This window comes from Podarcis raffonei, chromosome 14, assembly GCF_027172205.1.
Source record: "Podarcis raffonei isolate rPodRaf1 chromosome 14, rPodRaf1.pri, whole genome shotgun sequence".
NCBI lineage: Eukaryota > Metazoa > Chordata > Lepidosauria > Squamata > Lacertidae > Podarcis > Podarcis raffonei.
The window spans coordinates 27,196,550-27,219,044 of record NC_070615.1 but is presented as its reverse complement, the minus strand read 5'-3'; the positions used below and the strand labels follow the sequence as shown (position 1 = coordinate 27,219,044).

General features: G+C 46.1%; 1 protein-coding gene across 4 annotated transcripts; it reads left to right on the top strand.

The window, feature by feature from the left end:
* Window positions 1-1,725: 1,725 nt before the first annotated feature.
* MORF4L1 (mortality factor 4 like 1) lies at window positions 1,726-20,858 on the top strand. Of its 4 annotated transcripts, XM_053365221.1 has the most exons (14): window positions 1,801-1,854; window positions 3,254-3,300; window positions 3,483-3,596; window positions 3,891-3,958; window positions 6,271-6,357; window positions 8,149-8,229; window positions 8,941-9,003; window positions 10,615-10,640; window positions 11,596-11,708; window positions 13,578-13,679; window positions 14,336-14,424; window positions 16,142-16,314; window positions 17,635-17,719; window positions 20,020-20,858. In XM_053365221.1, exons 3-14 carry the CDS (start codon window positions 3,594-3,596, stop codon window positions 20,102-20,104), a joined length of 975 nt encoding a protein of 324 aa, XP_053221196.1. In that variant the 5' UTR covers window positions 1,801-1,854; window positions 3,254-3,300; window positions 3,483-3,593; the 3' UTR covers window positions 20,105-20,858. The 4 variants fall into 4 exon arrangements, with proteins under 4 accessions (XP_053221194.1, XP_053221195.1, XP_053221197.1 ...); XM_053365219.1 differs by lacking the exon at window positions 3,483-3,596 and having other exon boundaries at window positions 1,726-1,854; XM_053365220.1 differs by lacking the exon at window positions 3,483-3,596 and having other exon boundaries at window positions 1,727-1,854; window positions 11,620-11,708.
* Window positions 20,859-22,495: the final 1,637 nt, after the last annotated feature.

Here is a 22,495-nt window from a genome sequence, read left to right as displayed (position 1 = left end):
GCATCACAACACCCTACCTTTTCCCTAGTTGGCATCCTGAGAAGGAAGCAGCCAAATTGCACACCTCTCTATGTGCAAGGACTCCTCAGAGACTTGGTGCCTGGAATGGGAAGGGAATCCTATAGTCCTGACAAGAAATCCTCAGCATGGGACATTTATCTCCACTGCCTCAGCACCCCTGGATCAGAATGGGATCTCTGCCCTTTTGCCTTTCCCCCTTTAGGTGGCAGCATCAGAACCAGCACTATGGACAGCTCCATGCCTCCAAGTGGGGTAGGGTGGGTGGGTGGGTGGGAGTTCTGAAGTCCCATTCTACCTAGATTTATTTATTTATTTATTTATTTATTTATACATATTCAAAGCATTTTAAACCTTGCTTTTCAGCTTAAAAAAGCTCTCAGAGCAACATACAAGACTGCTTGCTGGCTTGAAGTCTAAAAGTCATGACACGAAAGGGAAAAGGGTTGGGAGGGAGGAGGAAAAAAGCAAGCTCAGGCACGTGGTTTTTTTAGTTGCAGAGTTATTGCAACCACAAGAGTTGGAATGATAAAATTTGGAGGAGAAGATGATAGTGGTGTTTCTGCTGTGCTGGTGAGGTGGCCCGGTGGCCCCACCTCCCTCTCTCTGCTAAAGCATGATTGAAAGGCTGCAGTTGTGGGTAGGTAGGGCTTTCTGAGGCTGGTCTTTCAGCCCAGTCCCAACAAACCCCTCTCCTGACTGGCAGATGCAATGATGGAGGAAAAAGGCTTTTGATGTACCTGCTCCTGAATCTGGGGTGTGGGAAGGTGGGGTAGATGAGTGGGCAGCTCCAATTGTTGTGTGGAAAGGAAATTGTGGGTTGTGGCCAGCACTAGCCCAGAGTAGACCCAGTAAATTAATGAACCTAAGAGAGTCAGGTTCACTAACGACAATGAGGTCTATTCTAGGTGGAACTAGCATAGGATACAACCCTTAATAAATGAATAAAATACATGTTGTGTTTAAACCTGTTGTCAAATATAGACATATTTATATAAACTCTGACCCTACTCCCCCCCCCAAGATTATGTGGGGTACCTGGCTGGCCAGTTGGGAAACCTCTCCCAGATCCTGGCCCCAGAGCTTCCAGAGATTTTATTTATTTCATAAAACTTAGACACTGCTTCACTGTAAAAAAATTAATAAATTCATAATCCTCAGTGGGGGTAAAAAAAAGATAAAACAATTCAAGTATCACTAAGACAAAATAACAACAATTTAAGACTTTCTAAAAGTGAGACTGACGATAGACTATAGACTAAGAATAGATCAAAACTTGAATCAACTTTCTGATCATCTGGACAGGGATGTCTAAGGAAAAATGTTTAAGCTGAAAACAGTGAAAGCATCACCTGCCTGATGACCAACATTGCCGCATGCTTGAAGCTAGACAGCAGCATCAGGGGTTGCAGGCAGGAGTATTCCAGGCTGAAGAACTTGTGCTAATGCCTGGCTAGCTCAGTCGGTAGAGCATGGGACTCTTAATACCAAGGTCGTGGGTTCGAGCCCCAAGTTGAGCGCGCCTCTTTTGCCCATTGGCTAATTAAAAAGGAGGTTTGTTTTAGCAGCTCATGTGACAGGCAGGCAGGCGCAGCGGCGACGAGACGGGAAGCAGGAGGAGCCGCCGCCGAAGACTACAAAACCCAGCATGCCCCGGGAGAGGAGGAAGAGCCAGGCGTGGAGAGATCCCGTGCGCGCGCATGCGCCGTAGCGGAGGCTCCCCTCCTCTTGCCATAATGCGGCGACGCAGCTGAGGAGCCCCCGCGGGGAGGGGGAGGCGGAGGAGTCGCTTATAAATGGCGCCCAAGCAGGACCCCAAACCCAAATTCCAAGAGGGTGAGCAGCGGCAGGAGGGAGGGTCGAGCCGGGGACGGAGGGGGTGCCCTGCCGGAGACCCCCAACCACGGACCTCCAGCCGCGAAGGGCAGGGGAGAGGAGGGGGCGCCCAGAGCGGGGGGCGGCGGCGGCCTCTCTGCCTCCCCCGCCCCACCCCAGGCAGGCAGGCAGTGCATGCACAGGAGCCCGTTTTCCCCGCAGCAAAACGGCCCCTCGGGTTCTTCTCTTTGTCTCCCCCTCCCCACTCCTCAGGAGGGGGGAGAGGGAGCTAGTAGGGGGTGTTCCCCCCCTCCCCTGTCTGCGTCTTGCGGCTCAGCCTTCCTCTGAGGAAGACCCTGGTTGCTGGGTCAGGCCGAGGAGAGTGAGCCAAACACACACCTGAATTTGTCTTTCATTGCCTACTAGTCATAATGGCCACTCGTCATAATGGCTACTAGCCACGACGGCTATGTCCGAACCCCCCCCCCCCCAGTAGGAGGCAGTGATGCTCCTGGATCCCTGTGGCAGGGAGAGCTGCTTCTGCCCTGTTGGGGGTCCTACTGCCTTCAAGGCTTCCTACTAGGGGCACCTGGTTGGCCACTGTGAGAGGAGGGTGGTGGGCTAGGCGGTGGACCCCCTTTGGGCAGCTGGCCCAGCTGCTGCAGCCAGACTCTCCTCTTTCTGCCTGCAAATGCCCTCATCCTGCTCAGAGGCTTTCACCCTGTCCTGTGGGCACCAGAGCTCCATCGCGTGGCCTGGCACAATAGTTGCTAGCCCATGTCGGTTGAGCACTGGTGGGCATATGACATCCTGTGCCATCTCTTTCGGTGTGGGACAGGATCAGCCCCTTTGGCATTCTCTGTGGTAGGTCCTGGAGTCTGGACACCCCTAATTAGCAATGCTCAAATAAGTCTTCCTCTTAGCTTATAGGGAGGCAGATTGCTACTTGACGGTTTGGTACTCTGTGCATTTCAACATGAAAATGAGGACATCCGTGTGTGCGCGCACACACACAGAGGGTGGCGTTGGCATCTTGTGCAACTCAAATCTCTGATGAGGAAGTTGCATTGCTTCAAAGGCACAGATGAAAAATCCTCTGATTTTTCTGTGTGTCTTATCGTTCAACTTTGAAAGCAAAAATATGTTGCCTTGGAAGCCCTTTCTGCACTCGTCAACAGAAACACCAGCTTTTGAACATGCGTGTTTATTTGGGTTGGTGGATGGGAAGTCCAGTTTGAGCAAAATTGTGGTTCAGCTCTGCTTACCTTGGCCCAAGCTCTTACGAGGAGCTGAAATAGTAAGATGAACGTTAACGGATCCTTGCATCTTCATTTCAGTGTGATGATGATATTATTCAGTGTTTGTGTGGTGCGTGTGCGTCTAGGCCTGCTTTTCCTACTAAATGGAAATTTTCTCACAGGTGAACGGGTGCTGTGTTTCCATGGACCTCTTCTTTACGAAGCAAAGGTATGTTGGCTGTAGTTTGCTGTGGCAGACGACGTTAACCCACCCACGGCAGTGCTGGATTTAAGGGGTGGTGGTGGGGGACGCGTGCGCTGTGCAAAACAAAACAAAACAAAACAAAAAAACCTGCTCTGGGGCTCCAGAGCCAAAGGGCCTGATTCACATACCGTGCTTTCCTCTGCCAGCATTCTCGCACAGAAGCAAGCCTGTGCAAACACAGCAGCCACAAGCAGCCCGGCTCCCTTTCTCTGGTCCGCTCCATCCTGCCTTCCTTTTGAAGTCCTTCTGCAGTACTGATGGTATCGTATTCCTCATGCTAAGAGAGGCAGCCTGTGTGGCGAGTGACTGGGGACATTGTGCCCTCTGGGCAGCCACTGTGTCCCCAGCTGCAAGGAGCAGGATGGGCTCGCACTTTGCATGCTGGGAAACTCCCAGAACATCTTGCCACAGCAAGGGACCCGATTTGGCTGGGGCAATTAAATACCCTGTAGGCTGCCTAAGAACTGTTAATCTGGCCCAGAGTGGCATAAAAGTCTCTGAATTGCATGTGGACTTGCTAAGTTGTTGACAGACTTTCTTCTTCCTCCTTCTAGTGTGTAAAGGTTGCTATAAAGGACAAACAGGTGAAATACTTCATACATTACAGTGGTTGGAATAAGAAGTGAGTATTTATTTTAAAGTAACGATAACAGAAAACAAAAAAACCCTGTGTTTATCCTACTCTTTCTCCAAAATTGAGCACAGGATGGCTTGTGACAGTGGCAATCAAATAGCCACCATCATAACAAAACCATTATTAAAACCAAAAAAATTAATATACAATGAACAGCAATGGTTAAAGTTCCTTCATTTTTCTGGCAACTTAAACTAATGTTTAAGGTCAGAAAGTTGGGACAGTACTAAATATGTGCAGCATCCTTGCAGGATTTCACTCCTGGTATTTCCAGCCAAAGCAGATGGCAGCCTGTCCTCAGTCATCCTTTGGGCTAGGCTGCCGAAACACACTATGTGTGTAGCTCTCCTGAAGGTGTTTTGGTAACTACAGTTAGTTCAGGGATATGGCTTCTAGATGAGCAACTGAGGACAGCTGTTGTGATGCCAGCATTTCACCAACATGACCAGCTCCCTGTCAGTTATTTCTGGGCCCAGCTCAAAGTGCTGGTTTTGATTTTTAAGACCCATCATGGCTTAGGACCAGGATACCTGGAAAATTGCATGGGTTCACATATACTTGCCAGTACATTGAGATCTGCAGAAGAGGCTCTTCTCTAGATTTTTCTGACATATTGTGGTTTCAGGGGAAAGGGCCTTCTCTGTGGTGGTGACTTTAGAATGCTTTTCCCAGAGAGGAATATCTGGCACCTGCTTTGGTATCTTTTTGGTGCCTATTTTATTTTTCTAAGTTTTACTTCAGTTGATCTGTTTTATTCACACACACACACATTTTGTTTAGCTTTCTTATGTGTTTATATTTTTTGTGTATTGATTATTTTATTGCAATGATCTCAGATGTGCTTGAAGTTTCAAGATTAGTAAAATAATAATAGTGTTGAACCCATAAGTCAACCTTGTCTTCTCACTGCCACAATCATGAGGCTTTTGAGCAAAAAAACCCCAGGCAACACAGCTTTGTGAATTATTGAAGGCTCTTTGCTCTTCACCTCTTGCTGGAGAAACAGTTACAGGTGGTGTGAGTCAGAATGTGAAATGGGGATTTCTCCTAAGGCTCTAATTTCAGTGTCATAGCTATAATTGCATTCATTCACATCTGCTTTCCCCATTCTGGCATCCTGCAGATGTTTCAGACTACAACTCCCATCAACCCAGGCAACATGACTGTATGACGCTAGGGCTGGTGGGAGCACAATTGTGCTGGCTGGGCCTGACGGGAGCTAAAGTTCTAAACATTTGGGTGGCACCAGTATAGGAAAAAGATAAATTACATGCTAAGTAGCGATTATGGTTCCTGCTGCAGACATTGATAATTTACCAGAAAGGAGAAAAAGGAATAAAAAGAAACCACTGTCTAAATTCAAGTAGTGCCCCAAGTTTAACTAGTTATTCTATGGAAATATTAACCGAAATTTTCTAAGTTGAAGGCTTCTCTCCTCTCTGCCAGGTTTAAGCTGATAAAAAAGGAGCCTTGATCTGCCCACAGATACAGGGCACCCTCCTGCTTTCCTCCCATGTGGTGCTCTCCCAGCAGTGTGGGCCACAATCAAGGCATCCAACTACACCCGCTCTTTTTACTCAAATCTAACAGTCCTCCCTGAAGGCTGCTATCTGCTATCTATTCTCAGCCACTCCACACACACTCCCAAGGTGGTTGTGGAGAAAGGGAGTAACTTACGTGTCCTCCCTCAATAAGCTCCCACTAAAGTAAAGCCTGTGCCTGCCTCAAAAGGCCTGCTGTGCCAAAGCAAGGTTTTTGTGGCCTGCAAGAAGTGACAACGGATTGGGCAGGAGAGGCACAGTGGAAGTCTTGGCAGGTTTCGGTGGCCTGATCGGTGGCAACAAAGCAATTGAAAAAGCCTGTGGGTGTGTATGTGAAAACCCCCACAGAATAAGCTGCAAATTGATCAGTAATAGCTGGGGATGGTAAGCCATGAGGTCATAATCCTGTCGCCCAATCAGAAGGCGTTCCTAAACTTTCTCCAGGAATGTAGTTTTCAGCTAATATTAAAGTGCTTCTTAATGAAAACAACAACAGCTAGTACAATGATTCTTTCTTCTACAGGAATTGATTGAATACCTGGATTCCGAAACTTAGGAGAAATCCACACGCTTGTGCCTGTAACCCTGTGTTAGGCAGGGCTGCAAGTCGGAAAAGCAAAGTTTTTATAAATAGCTGCCTATAAATTTTTTTAAATAAATGGATGAAGTTCATTGGTTTTCTGTGAAGCCGCTGAATTAACAGCTAGGCAGTGGGCTTCTTGTTACGTAGCCCCTGAAAACTCTTCCCTTGCCTTGCAGCTGGGATGAATGGGTTCCAGAAAGCAGAGTGCTCAAATACGTGGACACCAATCTGCAAAAGCAGAAAGAACTTCAAAAGGCCAATCAGTGAGTATTACCTAGTAATGGAGGAACTAAGCCAGGCCAGTGTATAATAAGTGTATAAAAAGACATCTGAAGGCAGCCCTGTTCAGGGAAGTTTTTAATATTTAATGCTGTATTGTTTTTAATACTTGATTGGGAGCCGCCCAGAGTGGGCGGGGTATAAATAATAAATTATTATTATTATTATTATTATTATTATTATTATTATTATTAAGGGTTTGGGTTTTTTTACAGGGGTCTCTGTATTCTTGTGTAAGAAAGGTGTGGGGAACCTTTGGCCTTTGCAATGTAACACAAACTTAAAACAGCAAACCTTTTTAAAAGATTAAAAGATGAATACGTTACAGTGGTGCCCCGCAAGACGAATGCCTCGCAAGACGGAAAACCCGCTAGACGAAAGGGTTTTCCGTTTTGGAGGCGCTTCGCAAAACGAATTTCCCTATGGGATTGCTTCGCAAGACGAAAAAATCTTGCGAGTCCCCGCGGGTTTTTTTCGCTCCCCCCCCCTTTTCCTAAGCCGCTAAGCCGCTTATCAGCTGTTCCGCTGATAAGCCGCTTAACAGCTGATCGCGAAAAGCTGCTAGACTGCTGTAGCGCTAATCTGCTAAGCTGTCAATGGGCTTGCTTCGCAAGGCGAAAAAACCGCTAGACGAAGAGAATCGCGGAAGGGATTCTTTTCGTCTTGCGAGGCACCACTGTATTGCCTCTGCCAAAAGGGAAAGGGGTGTGCCCCCAAAGATAGCAGAGAGAGCAGCAGTAAATTCTTGGGGAGCTGCTTCTCCTTGCAGGCTGAGGTGCGGAGGGCAGGACAAATGGGAAAGGCAGCCCCTTGAGGGTTCAGCACAGTCTCTCCCCTGCAGCCTGAATATGTATTATATGGATTTTATGTGTGTGTGAATTTTGTAGAACTCACTTCACCTAGTATGGGAGAAGGTGCCCTTCTCTCTCATTGCTCAAGCAGGAGAGCTCTTTGGAGCTATAATCTACTTACCCCCAAATTGCTTTAAACATGCACTATGAAATGCCTTCTGTGTTGTCATGAACTACGTACTGGATGGAGCTCACATTCTCTGCGGGTAGATATAAACATATAACACTGTTGGAAAAAACTGCAGCATGGGCACTGTCAGGCCAAGAGAAACAGACCAGGATGCCACAGTTTCAGTGCAATACTTAGGGACATTCCCAATGTTAAATTTTAACTGGTTGCACTGGCAGTTAAGAATAGCAAGATAGGCAGGGCTTCTGTTGCAGAGATACTTCTGTTTATCCACAAGAGTATTGAAGGTTACCCCTAGCATTGATAAATAAAATATTTTTATTTAGCATATTTATTTTGCATATTTCTTACCCACCAGGGTTCCCAGGGTGGTGGCATTTTGCTCTCATGGATCCTCTAGCACAGTGTTCTTCAACCTTGCTGCCTGGGAGTTGTAATCCAAAAACATCTGTGGGCCCAAGGTTGAAGAACACTGCTCTAAAGCAGCCTTCACCAACCTGTTGCCCTTCAGATGGGCTGGTGGAGACTGATTGGAATTGTAGTCCAAAACATTACATTTCTGAGTTCATTTTTACAAAAGAAGTCTCAGAGCAGCAGAATAAGAACATCTGGAAGACAGCAGTTTGCGGAAGGCTGCTCTAAAGCATTCGTCTTCAACTGGTACATTGGGACCCTTTTCAAATTCCTTTCCTCTTAAGGTTTCTTGATGTGATGGTGAAGGTGCTCAGCTGTGGCTATAGAGGCATAGAGATGCCTCTAATTAAGTCCTGTTTTGATGACTCTTTTTTTCAAAGGGAACAGTATGCAGAAGGAAAGATGAGAGGGGCCGCACCAGGGAAAAAAACGTCCGGACTCCAGCAGAAAAATGTTGAAGTGTAAGAAACTATTTTGTCTGCTTTATTCTTTTTTCTTTTAAAGGCTTTCCTTCACAATCTTTTGGCCTTGAAGATCTTAGCAAGCATATTTCCAAAGCTTAAAACTGTACTGTTGGCACATGTGGAATGTTGCTTTGGAAAATGTAACTTTAGTGCTGAGGAAGCTGCCTTCCAATGAAGAACCGTGATGGGAAACGAGCTTGCCACCATTTCCAAGAGGCTGGGCTTTGAATGGTCCAATAGGCGTTCCTTAGGCAGTCATGGCTTCTACAATATTGCAGGAGTTTTTGAGCCCAGCTCTTTCACTTAGTGTTGAGCAGTCTTAAGTGAGCAAGTGGTGAGATATGCAGCTAGCTTTTTGAAGGAAACCAACCTTGTCCATCTCAGGAGGGGGGCCTGCTGGCTTCTCCGAGTGTCCTCTGAGAAAATAACACCAATGATCTGCGTAAGCCTGGGCTCAACCTTGTGTTGCTTCCATGGATGGATGAATAGTGTACATAACAGAGCCCAGATATGACAAAATAGCATTCAAGGTAGGAGGAAGATGTCAGCCCCGGTAGGCTTCCCACCCTCCAGACACTTGTCGAATGGGGCTTTAACTTCCTCTAAAAGCTGTCTTGCCTTTTCCAGCTGAACTGAAGTGCATTCTCTTAAAGGTTCCATGTGTCGGGTCTGACACTCTCTCCTTAACTCAACCCCCATTGTGCCTAGATTTTTCAGACGAGATGGAGCGCATACAGTTTGCGGTTTGGAGACCCCTGCAATATCGACGCGGTGAGTTAAGGATGGATTGTCACGCCAGGATCTTCATCCTGAAATCCAGATTTCCTTGCTTTGTGTAGATTTATAAGTTTCTCTCTCTCTGAAAAATGATGTATAGGCATATTATGTGACTACAGTGGTACCTCGGTCTACGAACTTAATTTGTTATGGAAGTCCGTTCTTAAACCAAAGCGTTCTTAAACCGAGGTGCGCTTTCCCTACTGAGGCCTCCTGCCGCTGGTGCCCTTCCACTGTTGGTCTTCCAAGGCAAAGTTTGCTAGCCGGAACACCTCCTTCCGGTTTTGCGGAGTTTCTTGCCCGAATAGTTTGTTAACAGGACTGTTCGTAGACTGAAGTACCACTGTAATGGAATATCCTCCCTGGAGATAGCTGGTAGAATAACGATTTATGCAGTTCTTAATGCATCAGACTTCCACCATCTTGGTCGATCGCTCCTTTTTGTACTTCCTCCGGTCACTCATGATGTCCAGATTTGATTTTCAGATGCTGCATACGCATATTCCACTTATTATTAAATTTATATACCGCCCTTCATCCAAGGATCATAGGATTTACAGTATAAAAACATGGAAATACATAACATAGTATTATGTTATTATAACAAACAAAAGAATGACTCCCTGCCCCCCAAATTTAAAAGGCCATAGATTGTTTAATTAGCGAAAGGCCTGGGAGAAGAGGAATTTTCTTGCCTGGTGCCTAAACATATGTAATGAGGGTGCCAGGCGGGCGTCCATGGGGAGAGCATTTCACAAACAGGGAGACACCGCAGAAAAGGCCTGTTCTCCTGTTGCCACCCTCCAGACCTCTTGTGGTGGAGGCACCCAAAGAAGAGCCTCGGATGATGATCACAAGATCTGGGTTGGTCCTTATGGGTGGAGGTGGTCCTTGAGATATTGTGGTCCTGAGCTGTTTAAGGCTTCATAGATCAAGATAGCACTTTGAATTGGGCCCAGAAACTAACTGGCAGGCAATGCAGTTGGGCCAGGGTTATAGTTATATGCTCAGTCTGTCTTGCCCCAGTGAGCTACCTAGCTGCTGAATTCTGCGCTATCTGAGGTCTCTGAACTGTCTTCAGAGGAAGCCCCATGTGTAATACACTGCAGTGATCTAACCTTTTCAGATGTTGATGAGAATTGCAGCTGTGCTTTTATAAATCATGAAGGCAGGTGGTTGGCTGGTCTGCCATGCTTCCAACTATTAGGGTGGGGTGAAAGAGGCTGCTACTACACCTTATTTTTTTAAAGGCAGTGTACATTTCTGGTGTGCTTTGCAGCTGCAGGTATGGCTGGTCACGGGGGAAGGATACTAGCTTTGCGGAAAATTTAAAGCACGTAGCTTTTCCTTTATTTTAGCAAATGCTGGGAAAGCAGCTTCTACAAAAGTCAAATCCTGTCCTTTCCGTATTAGGCCTAAGCACCTTGAATTATCCTGCATGGATGACGTTCCTTTCAACACTGGGCCTTTCGCTTTGTGGCTTGGTCAGTCCCTTACCGATCAAGTGATTGGGCTTAGAAGAAGGAACTTTTTTTTAAAAAAAAAAATGCTGGTGTTATACTTGCTTTGCATGTGCAATAACAGTGTCTCTTTTCCCTTTGGCAGGAAGACCAAAAAGAACAAACAGAAAAGTAAGAGCACCTCTTTTGAGTTGCCCACTCTTATCTAGCATGACGTTCTTCTAGATTTTCAATGTTTCGCCAACATTTCTCCCCCGGCCCCACCTTACTTTTGTAAGAGCAAAAAGGGTTAAGGAAAAGATGGCCCTCCCAGTGTGTTGGCTCCAAAATCGAAGCTCCTAGAATCCGGGTGCAGCAGCAGTAGCACTTTCAATTAGTTACTTGGAGGCAATTTTTAAATCTGCTGTTGTTATTTTGATGCAGTAGTTTATTCAAAGCTGCCCACTCTACATAAATATGAACAAGCGTTAAAAGGCAGCCCTACTATAATGCACATCCTGCTAGAACTTGAAATTTTTTTATATAGGTATCTTAAAAAAAGGGGGGGGGAGGAGAAAAAAGCAGTTAATTGCATTGAGCGATAAAAACTACTCTAATCAGGTGGCAGCCCTAGAAGTCTTAGTTGAGTTTTGATCAGCTACCAGATTAAATCTGCATGTCTAGACTTTTGAATATGGCCTGCCCTGAATGAAAGAATAGTTACTTTATTATTTTTTATTTATTTTTTGAAAAAAAGGTTTTCTTCAAGCAGGGGTCTTCCCTCATACATAAGAGAGGGAAAGTCTTTTTTAGTGCCTGCTAGTATTGAAAGTTTTAATGTAACACTTCTTAAAAAGCATTTCCCAATCAATTGGATGCATCTTTAAGCCAATCAAAAAGTTTGTAATCAGTTTAATTAACTCAAGACATTGGAGCTACCCCCGAAGCAGTTCTTAGCAATGCTGAGCAACTTAAAAAATGGGGTTTGCATCCGGGATCCCAGTGACTATTTTAAAGGGGCTGCCACAACATTGGGGTGCAGTGTGTGTGTGTCTGATTTCTAGTTCTGTCCAGTAGACTCCTCCCGCGAGTGTGTGTTGTGTGTGAACTGCCACCTGTGTAAAACATTTAGCTAAAACCACAACAGTGATTCCCTTGCCTGTTTGTGTAGCTCCTGGAATCGGTGAAGGCAGCAGCACTAATGAAAACCCTCAGCCTCCCAGGAAGAAAAGGGCTCGTGTAGATCCCACTGTTGAAAGTGTAAGTATTTTGGACTTTCTGGGACTCTAGGTAGAGTTCCCCTTGTTGGGTTGCAGCCATTACACAGTTATAAGAGTTTGCAAGTCTTAAAAAGCAAAGAATGTCCAAGATGTTTTGGATCCATCTCAGCCTTTGGGCAACTTCACAAGGAAGGGGGATAGATGGCAATAATATATTTTTTTCAAATCCCTTACTTCAGTATTGGATTACTGCAAGTCACTCTGCGTGGGATTTATTTTGCCCTTGATCTGGAAGCTGCAGCACGACTGCTGACATGAGTGAGGCCTTGTCTGCATATAACACCTGTGCTCAGAGATCTGCACTGGTTGCCAATTTACTACCAGGCCAAGTTCAAGGTGTTAGTATTCAAAGCCCTTAACAACTTGGGACCAATTTACCAGCAATATCTCAATACACCATATATGCCCAATTTACTGCTTCGATCAGTGGAACTGCTGCTGTTACAGGTGCCACGTAATACATGTTCCACATTTGTAAAGACTCTTTTAGTGCGGCATGACTTACACTATGGCAGTGGCGTAGCGTGGGGGGTGCCAGGGGTGCCGGCCGCACCGGGCGCAACATCTGGGGGGGCGCGAGTCCAGAGGGCCCAGCCACGTCGTGCCCTCGGCCCGCCCCTATTGTCAGAGCGGCCGGCCAGCCTCCGCCTGCTCCTACCTTGCCCACCCGAGGACTGCGGCAGCGCCCACCCCTGTGGCCACCTACCCCCGCCTCGCCCATTGGCATGCCTCCCTCGGCCCCGCCTCTCTCCGATGGCCGCGGGGGTGTCCTGCTCGGCGCCGGCGCCTTTTTTCAGGAGGTAGGGAGGCTGGATGGGGAGGTGGGGTCGGAAGCGGGCAGAGAAGGAGGGGAGCTCGTAGCCAAAAGGGCTGCGCCGGCCAGCAAAGGGCCGGGGAAAGTTTGGAGAGGAGAAACGCACCGTCATGATTTCCCGGTGGAAGCGGCAGGATTAGGGATGGCGAAGCGTAATTACGCACGAATTTCGCTGGGTGAGAGCTTCGGGGATCGATCGGCGGAAATGGGAATCAATTGGAATATGAGAAAGAGAGAGAGAGAGGGACCATCATTCATAGGCATAGATTTGTAGGGTTAGGGGGCGCAAATTACTTGCCTTGCCCCGGGTTAGGGGGCGCAAATTACTTGCCTTGCCCCGGGTGCTGACAACCCACGCTACGCCGCTGCACTATGGAACTCCCTGCGAATTGACACTAGGCTGGTGCCTTCACTGTACTGTTTCAACGTGCGTTAAAAACATTTTTGCTTAGACAAACCTACATAGATAAGTTGAATGCTGGTGTGAATTTTAATCTGATTTTAGTCAATTGTTATTTAAACTTTTCAAAAGTCTTAAATTATTGCTGCTAATTTTTCTTGATCGTTTTATATTTTTGTAAACTGCTTTGATACGTGGTTTCTTTTCTTTTTTACAATCAAGAAGTGTATAAATTTTATGAAACAAATAAGAAACGCAGCTTGTGGGAATACGTGAATGCTTGTATTGAGTAGCAATGAACATATTTTGCGGCTCCTTGAAACTTTGTAAGTGTCTTCATGGAACCACAAGAAACACTTGGCAGCCCTCCCTATAGGGCTGGCAATAGACAATTGAGGTTTTCTTCCTTGCGCAGGCTTCTGAATGGTTGTGTCTTGACGTCACAGTGCCAAGGTCTGTTCTCGGTTCCTTGGATCTTGCTAGTGAGGACATCTCTGAATACAGAGATGCAATATTGTTAAATTCACTGATACACTGTAAAAAATAATAAATAAATGCCCTTTTCTGTTCTTTTGCCAATGTGCTTTGCTTGGTGCCAGTATCCGAATGCAGGTTTTGTGTCTTTTATTCTTCAGGAGGAGACTTTTATGAACAGGGTTGAAGTCAAGGTAAAAATACCCGAGGAGCTGAAACCGTGGCTTGTGGATGACTGGGATTTGATCACCCGGCAAAAGCAGGTAACTCTGAAATTGTGTTACTAAATGGACTGCTTATTTTTAAGCACCTGCAGTAACCTGAGTTGGTTGTTAGGTAATTTGATATTATTGTTTGTTTGTAAGCTGCCTTTCAGCCAAAAAGGCTCCCAAGACTAAATCAACACATAAAAATACAATAATGCAAGTACAATTGTTAGAATTTCAAAACATTTCAGCAGTATTACAAACTGAACACATCCATGCACCTTCCAAAAAGGCAAAGAACATTCCCTACAGAAATATTAAGAGAAGGCAAGAATACTTAAGCATAGCTGTCAACTTTTCCCTTTTCTTGCGAGGAATCCTATTTGGAATAAGGAAATTTCCCTTTAAAAAAGGGAAACGTTGACATCTATGTAAGAAGCATCTCTGCGTTACAAGGTCCCAGGCAGCGGGTTGCGGAAAGGCAGGTGGAAAACCTGGTGGCCCTTGATGGCTCCCGCAGATTATACTTCTAAAGACCATAGTGGGGTTTTCCCTTGTAGGCTAGTTAGCTACTTTCAGCCTTGCCGTCTTGTGGTTGCAAAGGAGGTGCAAGTTTCTTCCAATTTGAAAAAAGAGGTTCCATGGAGTTGCACCTCTCTCCTGTCTCCAGTCTTTTTTGTTCTGGCTTAGGCGCCTCTCGCTTTCTTCCGTAGCTCTTCTACCTTCCTGCCAAGAAGAACGTTGACTCCATTTTGGAGGACTACGCAAACTACAAGAAGTCGCGAGGGAACACTGATAACAAGTGAGGAGGGGGCGTTGTGGGGACGCATCAGAAGGGCCCATTGTGGAGTATCTCTAGCCAAAAGTATTGGTCCTTTGATATGAGGAGGCTGACCTCAAACTCTCTTTGTTTGTTTATTTATTACATTTATATACCCTCTTTTCTTCCAAGGAGCCCAAGGTGGTATATATGGTTCTACTTGCTGCCCCCCCCCGGCCATTTAATTCCCACAACAACCTTGTGGCTGGCTCAAGGGCACCCTGTCAGCTTCATGTCTGAGTGGGGAATTCGAACCCTGCTCTTACAGGTCCTAGTTTGATACCCAACTGTTTTGCCGCACTGGCTCTATTTGCATGAGACATGTATGTGGTGCACAGCTGTTCAAAGCAGCTTAGAACAAGAAAAAGAAATATAAACACACTATCTTGAATATCCCCTTCCAGTCCTGCAGGAAGCTTGGCTCAAATTCAACATGAGGGTTTTGGGTTTTTTTGCAGCCATGCCTCAAGTAATCTTACAACCCAATTCAGTAGTTCTCTTCTCCACCAGCCCTGTTTCAGGTGAAGTATTTGGGGGCTTGCTTTGTGTGAACCTGGAGGAAGAGGGTGCCAGGAAGCGACCCTGGTCAATTGACCCATTGAACGCCTGACTCCATTTATCCACAAAGGGATTTTATAGAGTTTACCCCACTGTAATATCCTGAAACATTTCCTGGAGCATTCCAGGACACAACTGAATTTGTAACACTCTGAGGCCATCCGAACAAGCTCTCTCTGCTGTGCTGAAGAGGCCAACTGGACCCAACCCAGCCTTGATCTGGCAATAGCCCAATCATGGCAAAAGCGTGGTAATACGCCAATCGCAGTGTCACCAGAATCATGCTTTGAGCAAAAAAGTTAGTCCAGAATGTGACTGCCTAGTTTCAAGGTTGCCGTGAAGGCCAGGAGGCTGTGCCAGTCAAGGCAGCTTCCTTAGGAGTGTTGAAGCCCCCTACCATGAGAAAAGATAATTTGTGCAGTGTCGAAAAAAATTCTAGGTGCTCTTTAATTTTTTAAAAAGCAATAGCCCTGCCTGCAGGATCATTATTTTATGCATGCACTTACACATGCCCCCCACAAACTGCTTATTGCTAAGATAATAAGATAAGTATAAAGGGGATGGGATGATGTCCATGCCCGACGGTCTGTAGCTTGGTTCCCACAGGCATCTGGTTGGCCACTGTGAGAACAGGATGCTGGGGAACAGCAGGCTTTTCTTATGTTCTTATGCAAAGGCCAGCCTGAGAGCAGAGCAGATAACACCAGGGGGTGGAGAATATCTGTGGCCCTCCAGATGTTGTTAGGCTTCAGCTGCCAGCACAGTCAGGGATAGGGGGAATTGGAGGTTCCCAGCTGCTGAGAACACTCTGCAGATGTGCACAGATGGAGGTCAGCAGGAAATGAGGTGACAGCTAGAATTTCCAGAGCAGGAGGGTTTGTTGGCCTTGTCCATTTCCACCCCCCACCCCCCGTGGAACGCCCTCCCTTCAGATGTCAATGAGATAAAGAACTACACAACTTTTAGAAGACATCTGAAGGCAGTCCTGTATTGGGAAGTTTTTAATGTTTGATGTTTTATTGTGTTTTTATATGTGGCGCCCGGAGAGGTGGGTGGGGTATAAATGAAATATTAATAATAATTAATAACGAATTCTTGTTCTGGCTGTTGCTGACCCTGCATTTTTCTTTCTGTGCACCAGAGAATATGCTGTTAACGAAGTCGTGGCAGGCATCAAAGAGTACTTCAACGTCATGCTGGGCACTCAGCTGCTCTATAAATTTGAGAGGCCGCAGTACGCAGAAATCTTAGCGGACCACCCTGATGCACCGATGTCACAGGTGTACGGAGCTCCCCACCTCCTGCGGCTGTTTGGTATGTACATCGTTTGTGGGACACAAAAGGCTTTTCCCAACCTGATAACCGTCGCTTTGGACTGCGACTCCCACCAGTCCCAGGCAGCATGCTGAGACCTGATGGGAGCACAGCCATGCTGCCTGAGGTTTCTGGGAGCTGCAGTTTGAAACGTTTGGAGCAGCCACATTTTACAAATGTGGCTGCAGCACTTTTATGAGGAGGCTGTTCTTTTAAATGCCAGTGGAAGCCACTTCTTAGCTGACAAATGAGGCCGTCTCTTTCCGGTATGCATGTCCTGTTCCTTCACAGGTGCAGCATTCATGTTGTTTTCGAACCCATCTTAAAGCTGCACAAAGCAATTTATTGAATCAGGGGGGAAATTATAACGGACATAAGAATTACGTTGGGGAAAATTGAGAGTTGAACACAAAGAGCTATTGGAGGCCCAGGGTGTAGGGTGGCCTCATTGCAGAAGTTCATGTGAGTGAGCATGTGGTGTGATTTCCCCATAAATGAGGCCTTGGGAGCTGCATTGCTCTCCTTGGGTGGAAGCCTCCAGCCCCAAGATACGAAATACCTTTGCCACCTTTAATCATTTCTAGTACTGTGGGCAGTGTAGGATGAGTTGCAGAATATTCAGCGAGGTCCCCATCCTGGTGCATCATTCTATTAGACCAGTGGTTCTCAGACTCTGGGGAGCTGCTGCCCCTTTGGTTCCATAAACTCACCCCCAGTGGCCCCTGCTCAATAAAAAGCATTGCTCAGGATAGCAGTTTGCAAGACCCACTAAGGAAGATAACACAAACAAATTTAAAACAGTGACAGTGTATTTTTTCAATATCCAATTGAAACTATTTAGTTTAATTCAACTAAATGGATGAACACAATCCACTGATACCAGCTTTTCAAAGCCTGGCAGCCATTTACACCTCCAGCACCCCCTTGCCTCTAAGCACCCCTCTAGATAATGTTGCCACCCCTGGAGGGTGGTACCAGCCACTGTGCTAGACAAAACTGCCCAGGCTATATTGGGGGTTAGCAGCACCTACTAAGTGGACCTTTCATAACCCTCAGTTCCCCTCAGTGCTACTCTTCACTGTGTTCCAAAATGCTTCCTCACTTGTTTCTGACCCAGCAGGCTTTCCAGGCATCCCTGAAACTTCATCTCTGCCTTAGGATCACTAATGTGTCACTTTCAAAAGGCAGCTGCAGTCATGACCTGTATGATGTGATGGCTGGACAACTCAACTGGAAATAGAGCGGGTGAATTTTATGAATTGTGCAAATGCTTCCCTTAACGTTTTCTTCTCCCTTGTCCTTAAATTACCGTCTGAACAGTCCGGATCGGAGCCATGCTCGCTTACACGCCCTTGGACGAGAAGAGTCTGGCCTTGCTGTTGAACTACTTGCACGATTTTCTAAAGTATGTACAATGGATCGCGTTTGATATCTGCCGAGTTGAGAGAGGCACCTTGGTCCTTATGAGAGCTTGTGTTTCATGCAAATATTTTTGCATATGGGGGGTTGTGGGCACCTCCAGGGCTCTTTTTCCTTCTAGCGTGATACAAGGAACTGTGCTTTTATCTCTTGGCAAGCTGAAATGTTGATGGATGATGGGACAGGATTAGAAATCCTCTTCCATGGTCTCTTAGTTCCATGGATTTCCTTAGAGAAGTGTGGCATTTTTTTCAGGCTTTTGAGAGGCGGCATAGATACAGCAAGCCCTTAATGGGCCAAATCTCAAAGGATCCACCCTAGTGATCTGACCTAGTCTACTGCTGTGCCACAAACTTTTGCCGCTAACACAATCTGCCCACTTGCAGAGCTTCTGAATCCAATTCAAATCCTTCTGAGTGCCACAAGCCCCCTTGTTTTTGCTGCAACAGGCAGTGAGCCATTTGGGAATTTCTATTTTTAATTTAATTTAATTTATTATGTTTGTATCACACCTGCCCTCCAAGGAGCTCATGGTGCTTACATAGTTCTCATGCTTCCCATTTTATACTGACAACAACCCTGTGAGGTAGGTTAGGCTGAGAGTAAGTGACCAGCCCAAGGTCACCCAGGTTGAGTGGGGATTTGAACTCTGGCCTCCCAGAGGGGATTTGAACTCTGGCCTCCCAGATCCTAATCTGGCACATTAACATATTGGCTAGGATTTGCGCTGCTTCTGTCTAAAGTCATAACATAACTCTGCCACTTAATATGGGCAGGTGGAAATGTTTCCTCCCACAAGTGGGGAGAAAAAGAGATAATTGAATATGAAAAAACAAAGTTTTTGGAGAGGAGGTGATGCCAGCATCCTTCTCTCTGACATACTAGATTTCTGTGTGAGTTAGTTTGAAGTGGTACCTGTGTAGGTGCAGAGGTTTCTGTCTGCCTGGGTGAGCAGTTGAGCTTCCCTTTCCTCCTTGCTTAAAGGCACAGCCCAGGGGTGTTCTGGCTTTCTGTCCTAGTTCTGCAAAATAGTGCAAGAGGGGGGCTTGTGGGGCTGAGGGGAAACATGTGATGGAGCTGTGAGCTGGCTTTGTATGCCTGTCTCCACATTCCTTGCAATGCCGAGCTAACACAATAAGACCAAGATTGGACACTGTTGTGGATTTTCTAAAATCAACCACACCCAGTTGTGATGTCTGAGATGGCTTGGTCAGAACAACACAGCAGTGGAGTCCACAGGCCTATAAATTAAACAGGCTTATGTAGAGGCATTCCCTCACTTTAGCTTTACACATGTGTAGAGCGTTACAGTCGGGTGATGACTAAGCAATGGCCTTATGGGACAGAGCAAAAGTAACATCCACAACAAGAACTGAGGAGGAACAGGGCCAAACAAACATCTATCAGTGTCAGGAGGTTTCTTCACACTTCTTCAGACAGCTTGACTCTTTTGCAAGATCCTCTCCCCAAACCCATCCGTCTGCCATCATTTATAAGACGCCCCCCATTTTTTTTAACCCAAAATTAAGAAATTAAGTTTTTTAGCTTTTTTGGGGGGTGGGGGAGGTCACTTCCACCAATTGCTCACCCGCCTGTCTGCCACTGCCAATCGCTTCCCACAGCCACTGCAAATCACACACCTTGCCGCAGCCGCCAATTGTCTGCCTGTTCGCCGCCACCAACAGCCCACCCGCCCACTTGCCGCAACCGCCAATCGCCTGCCCAGTTGCCACAGCCAATCTCCAGCAGGCCTTGCCGCAGTCACCAATCACCCGCCCAATCGCCGCTGCCAATCTCCTGCTTGCTGCTGCCGTTAATTGCACATCCCCCCCCCCGCATTCACTATCCGTGTATAAGACGACACCCAATTTTTGCCTTTTATTTTTTTAAGCAAAAAGCATCGTCTTATACACAGGAAAATATGGTATTTGTATGCCGCTTTCTCACAACAGTAAATATAACAACATGCAAAACAACATTTCAGTACTATAAAAATATTACATTAATAACACCTAACAACAAAAATAACAAGGGAGTTTTACAGTTTCACCTTGGTCCTAGAAGGTCCTCTGTTTCACAGCTTCTTATAAGGCTTCCAAAGACTGGGTGGGGCAGATATCAACTATATATATATATATATATATATGTATGTGTATATATATATATGTATGTATATATATATATATATATGTATATATGTATATATGTATATATCACTAAGCCCAAGCACTTGGCTTCCATGTGAGATTCAAGCCTGTTGCCTTCCCCTTCCTTCCACGTCCGCAGGTACCTAGCAAAGAACTCTTCCACGCTGTTCAGTGCGAGTGACTATGAAGTTGCACCTCCGGAGTATCATCGGAAAGCTGTGTAAGCTTCTCACACTCATGGTGTGTGTGTGTGTGCACGTGTGGATGACTGTATCACTGGAAGGGATCCTTGGGTCTCTGCAGCAGACCTGCCCGGTTCCACGTCTGCTCACGGTCTCCTCTTGCACACGTCTTTCCGCACAGCTGACATCCATGTCAAGTGAATAGTGTTTTGTGTCTTCAGATGGAACTGTTGCCGCCCCCACGTCCCAAGGTTGCTTTTCCTTCAGACGGATCTCTTTCAAGGGGAGAGCCTCCCGGAGCGCGTCATTGGATCGATTTTGGTGTTGGAATGTGGTGCTGGAAATGTGACGAAACGTTTCATAGTCTTGAGCCTCCTGCATGCTTTTAGGCCCATTTTTCCCCCTTGAAACCAAGCTGATGATGGTTTGATGGTGTTTTGTCTTCCATCCCCCCAACCCCTTCAAAACAAGCAAACAAACTCTTGCTTCCAACCGAGTGGGGAGGACCAAACGCAGATGTCTACTTGCAGCTTGGGAGGGGAGGGACAGGGTGGGGAGGGAGTTCATGTGCTTTCTTGGTGTTGGGAGGGTAAAAATGTGTGGGTTTAAGTCTGTGTTCTTTGCCTGCATAGCTGAAGAATTGTGGGGTTAACTTTTGTCTTGGGTTCAAATGCACCTTCTAACATAGGACGGATTTGCCATTGTGTCTCACAAGTTTTCTGAAATTGTTTTTTTTTTTTTTGGTAGGGGATGTTTACAGGTCCCCAAATAAACTTTTCTATTTCAACTGTTAAAAGACGGGTCTGTTTTGCTGCTTGCAAAACCATACACATCTTTAAAATGTGGTTTTATTCCAGCCATGCATATAGTAGAGTCATATAAATGTAGAGTTGGAAAGGATCCCCAGGGCCCCATGCAATGCACTGGGCTGTACATGAGCAAACAGGTTTGGGAAAGAGGCACTTAAGACCTAAATGGTGATCTGGGAGCAGGGTGGTGAGAGAGCAATGTGCAAATATTGGTGGCGAGGCTACATTTTGTTAGGTGGCGAGAGCACAAGTAGCAAACAAGTTATCACCTAACACCTTTCCCCAGCCTGTTGCCCTCCAGATGTTTTGGACAGCAAGCCAGCCTATCGGGGACTGATGGGGCTTTCAGTTCAAAACATCTGGAGAGCACAAGGTTGGGGAATGCTGACCTAACGTATGAGCAGTAGCTATTGAAAAAGGTGAAAGGCCATGTGAGGAGGGGAGGGAGGGCAGTGAAGCTAACAAGGACTGAAACAATCTGTGTTCTTAATTATTATTATAATTTTTTTATTATTTATATTCCACCCATCTGAGTGGGTTGCCCCAGCCATTCTGGACAGCTCCCCCCAAAATACTAAAGACACAATAAAACATAAAGCCTTAAGACTTCCCTATACAGGCCTGCCTTTAAATGTCTTCTAAAAGTCAAATAGTTGTTTATTTCATTGACTGGTTTTGTCCTGATTGGCCTTGGACAATGTCGTTTAGAAGTGGATAGCTCTTACAGATTTGGTCACCTGAGAAGGGAGTTTTCTTGGGACCAAGTAGATAATGGAGGGTATCTAGATCACTAGCTGGGCGTAAGCGTTCTTGCCTTGAGTGGTGAATTCAAAGGAGTGGGGTGCAAAAGGGGTTCTATGTGGGTGGAGGTTCGTAACCATAATTGTCTGCTAGTAGGTGGCCCATACTGTGTTTAACAGTGGTTTACAGTGCTTCAGGAATGGAGCATCCTCAGAGCTCAAAGTAAACCCAGTCAGGGTGTACCTTGGGTGGCTGGATTGGGTTAGAGGGCAGCTAGAGAGAATGGGATGTGTGTTTTCTGCAGATCTTGCACTCTTAGTCCTTCCTCTTAACACCAACTGGAGGTCAGCAAGCACAGGCTGCAATGTTCCTCAGCTTTTTCTCTACACACTGTCCTGGGCAACTGGAGACTTCAAAGTCCAGGTCCTAAAGGACATAAGTATACAAGAGCAATCTGCTGGATCAGGCTACGAGAGAAAGGGAGGGGGGACACTATTCACTTACTCCACACCATACATAATTTTATAAACTTCTGTCATGTCACCTCTTAAAACAGTGACCTTGAGCTTCCAGGAACCAAGATATGGAATATACTCCTGCAAGGGGTCTTTGGATGAAATCCAGTTCTGTTCAGCGGAGCTGTTTCCAGAGCAGAAAAGATAGGTTCCACCCTTTTTGGTTGAAGAGCCTGGTATAACAAAGAAATTATCTAAATAAATAAATTACAGTTTCCCAGGAGAGTGAGATGGCCATGAAATCCGTTGCCTCTTTTCTCCCATCTCTTACTGGCCCTTTGTCCTTTGGCAGTGCCCTATATAACAGGAACAAAAATAACCCTATTCCTCATTTGTATCCTTCAGATGTTCCTGAAATAGGCATTGCT

Coding starts and splice junctions, on each gene's coding strand:
- MORF4L1 (XM_053365219.1), top strand. CDS start 1,815: ATGGCGCCCAAGCAGGACCCCAAACCCAAATTCCAAGAGG. Junction 3,301..3,890: donor CTCTTCTTTACGAAGCAAAG/GTATGTTGGCTG, acceptor TCCTCCTTCTAG/TGTGTAAAGGTTGCTATAAA. Junction 10,641..11,595: donor CAAAAAGAACAAACAGAAAA/GTAAGAGCACCT, acceptor AAACCACAACAG/TGATTCCCTTGCCTGTTTGT.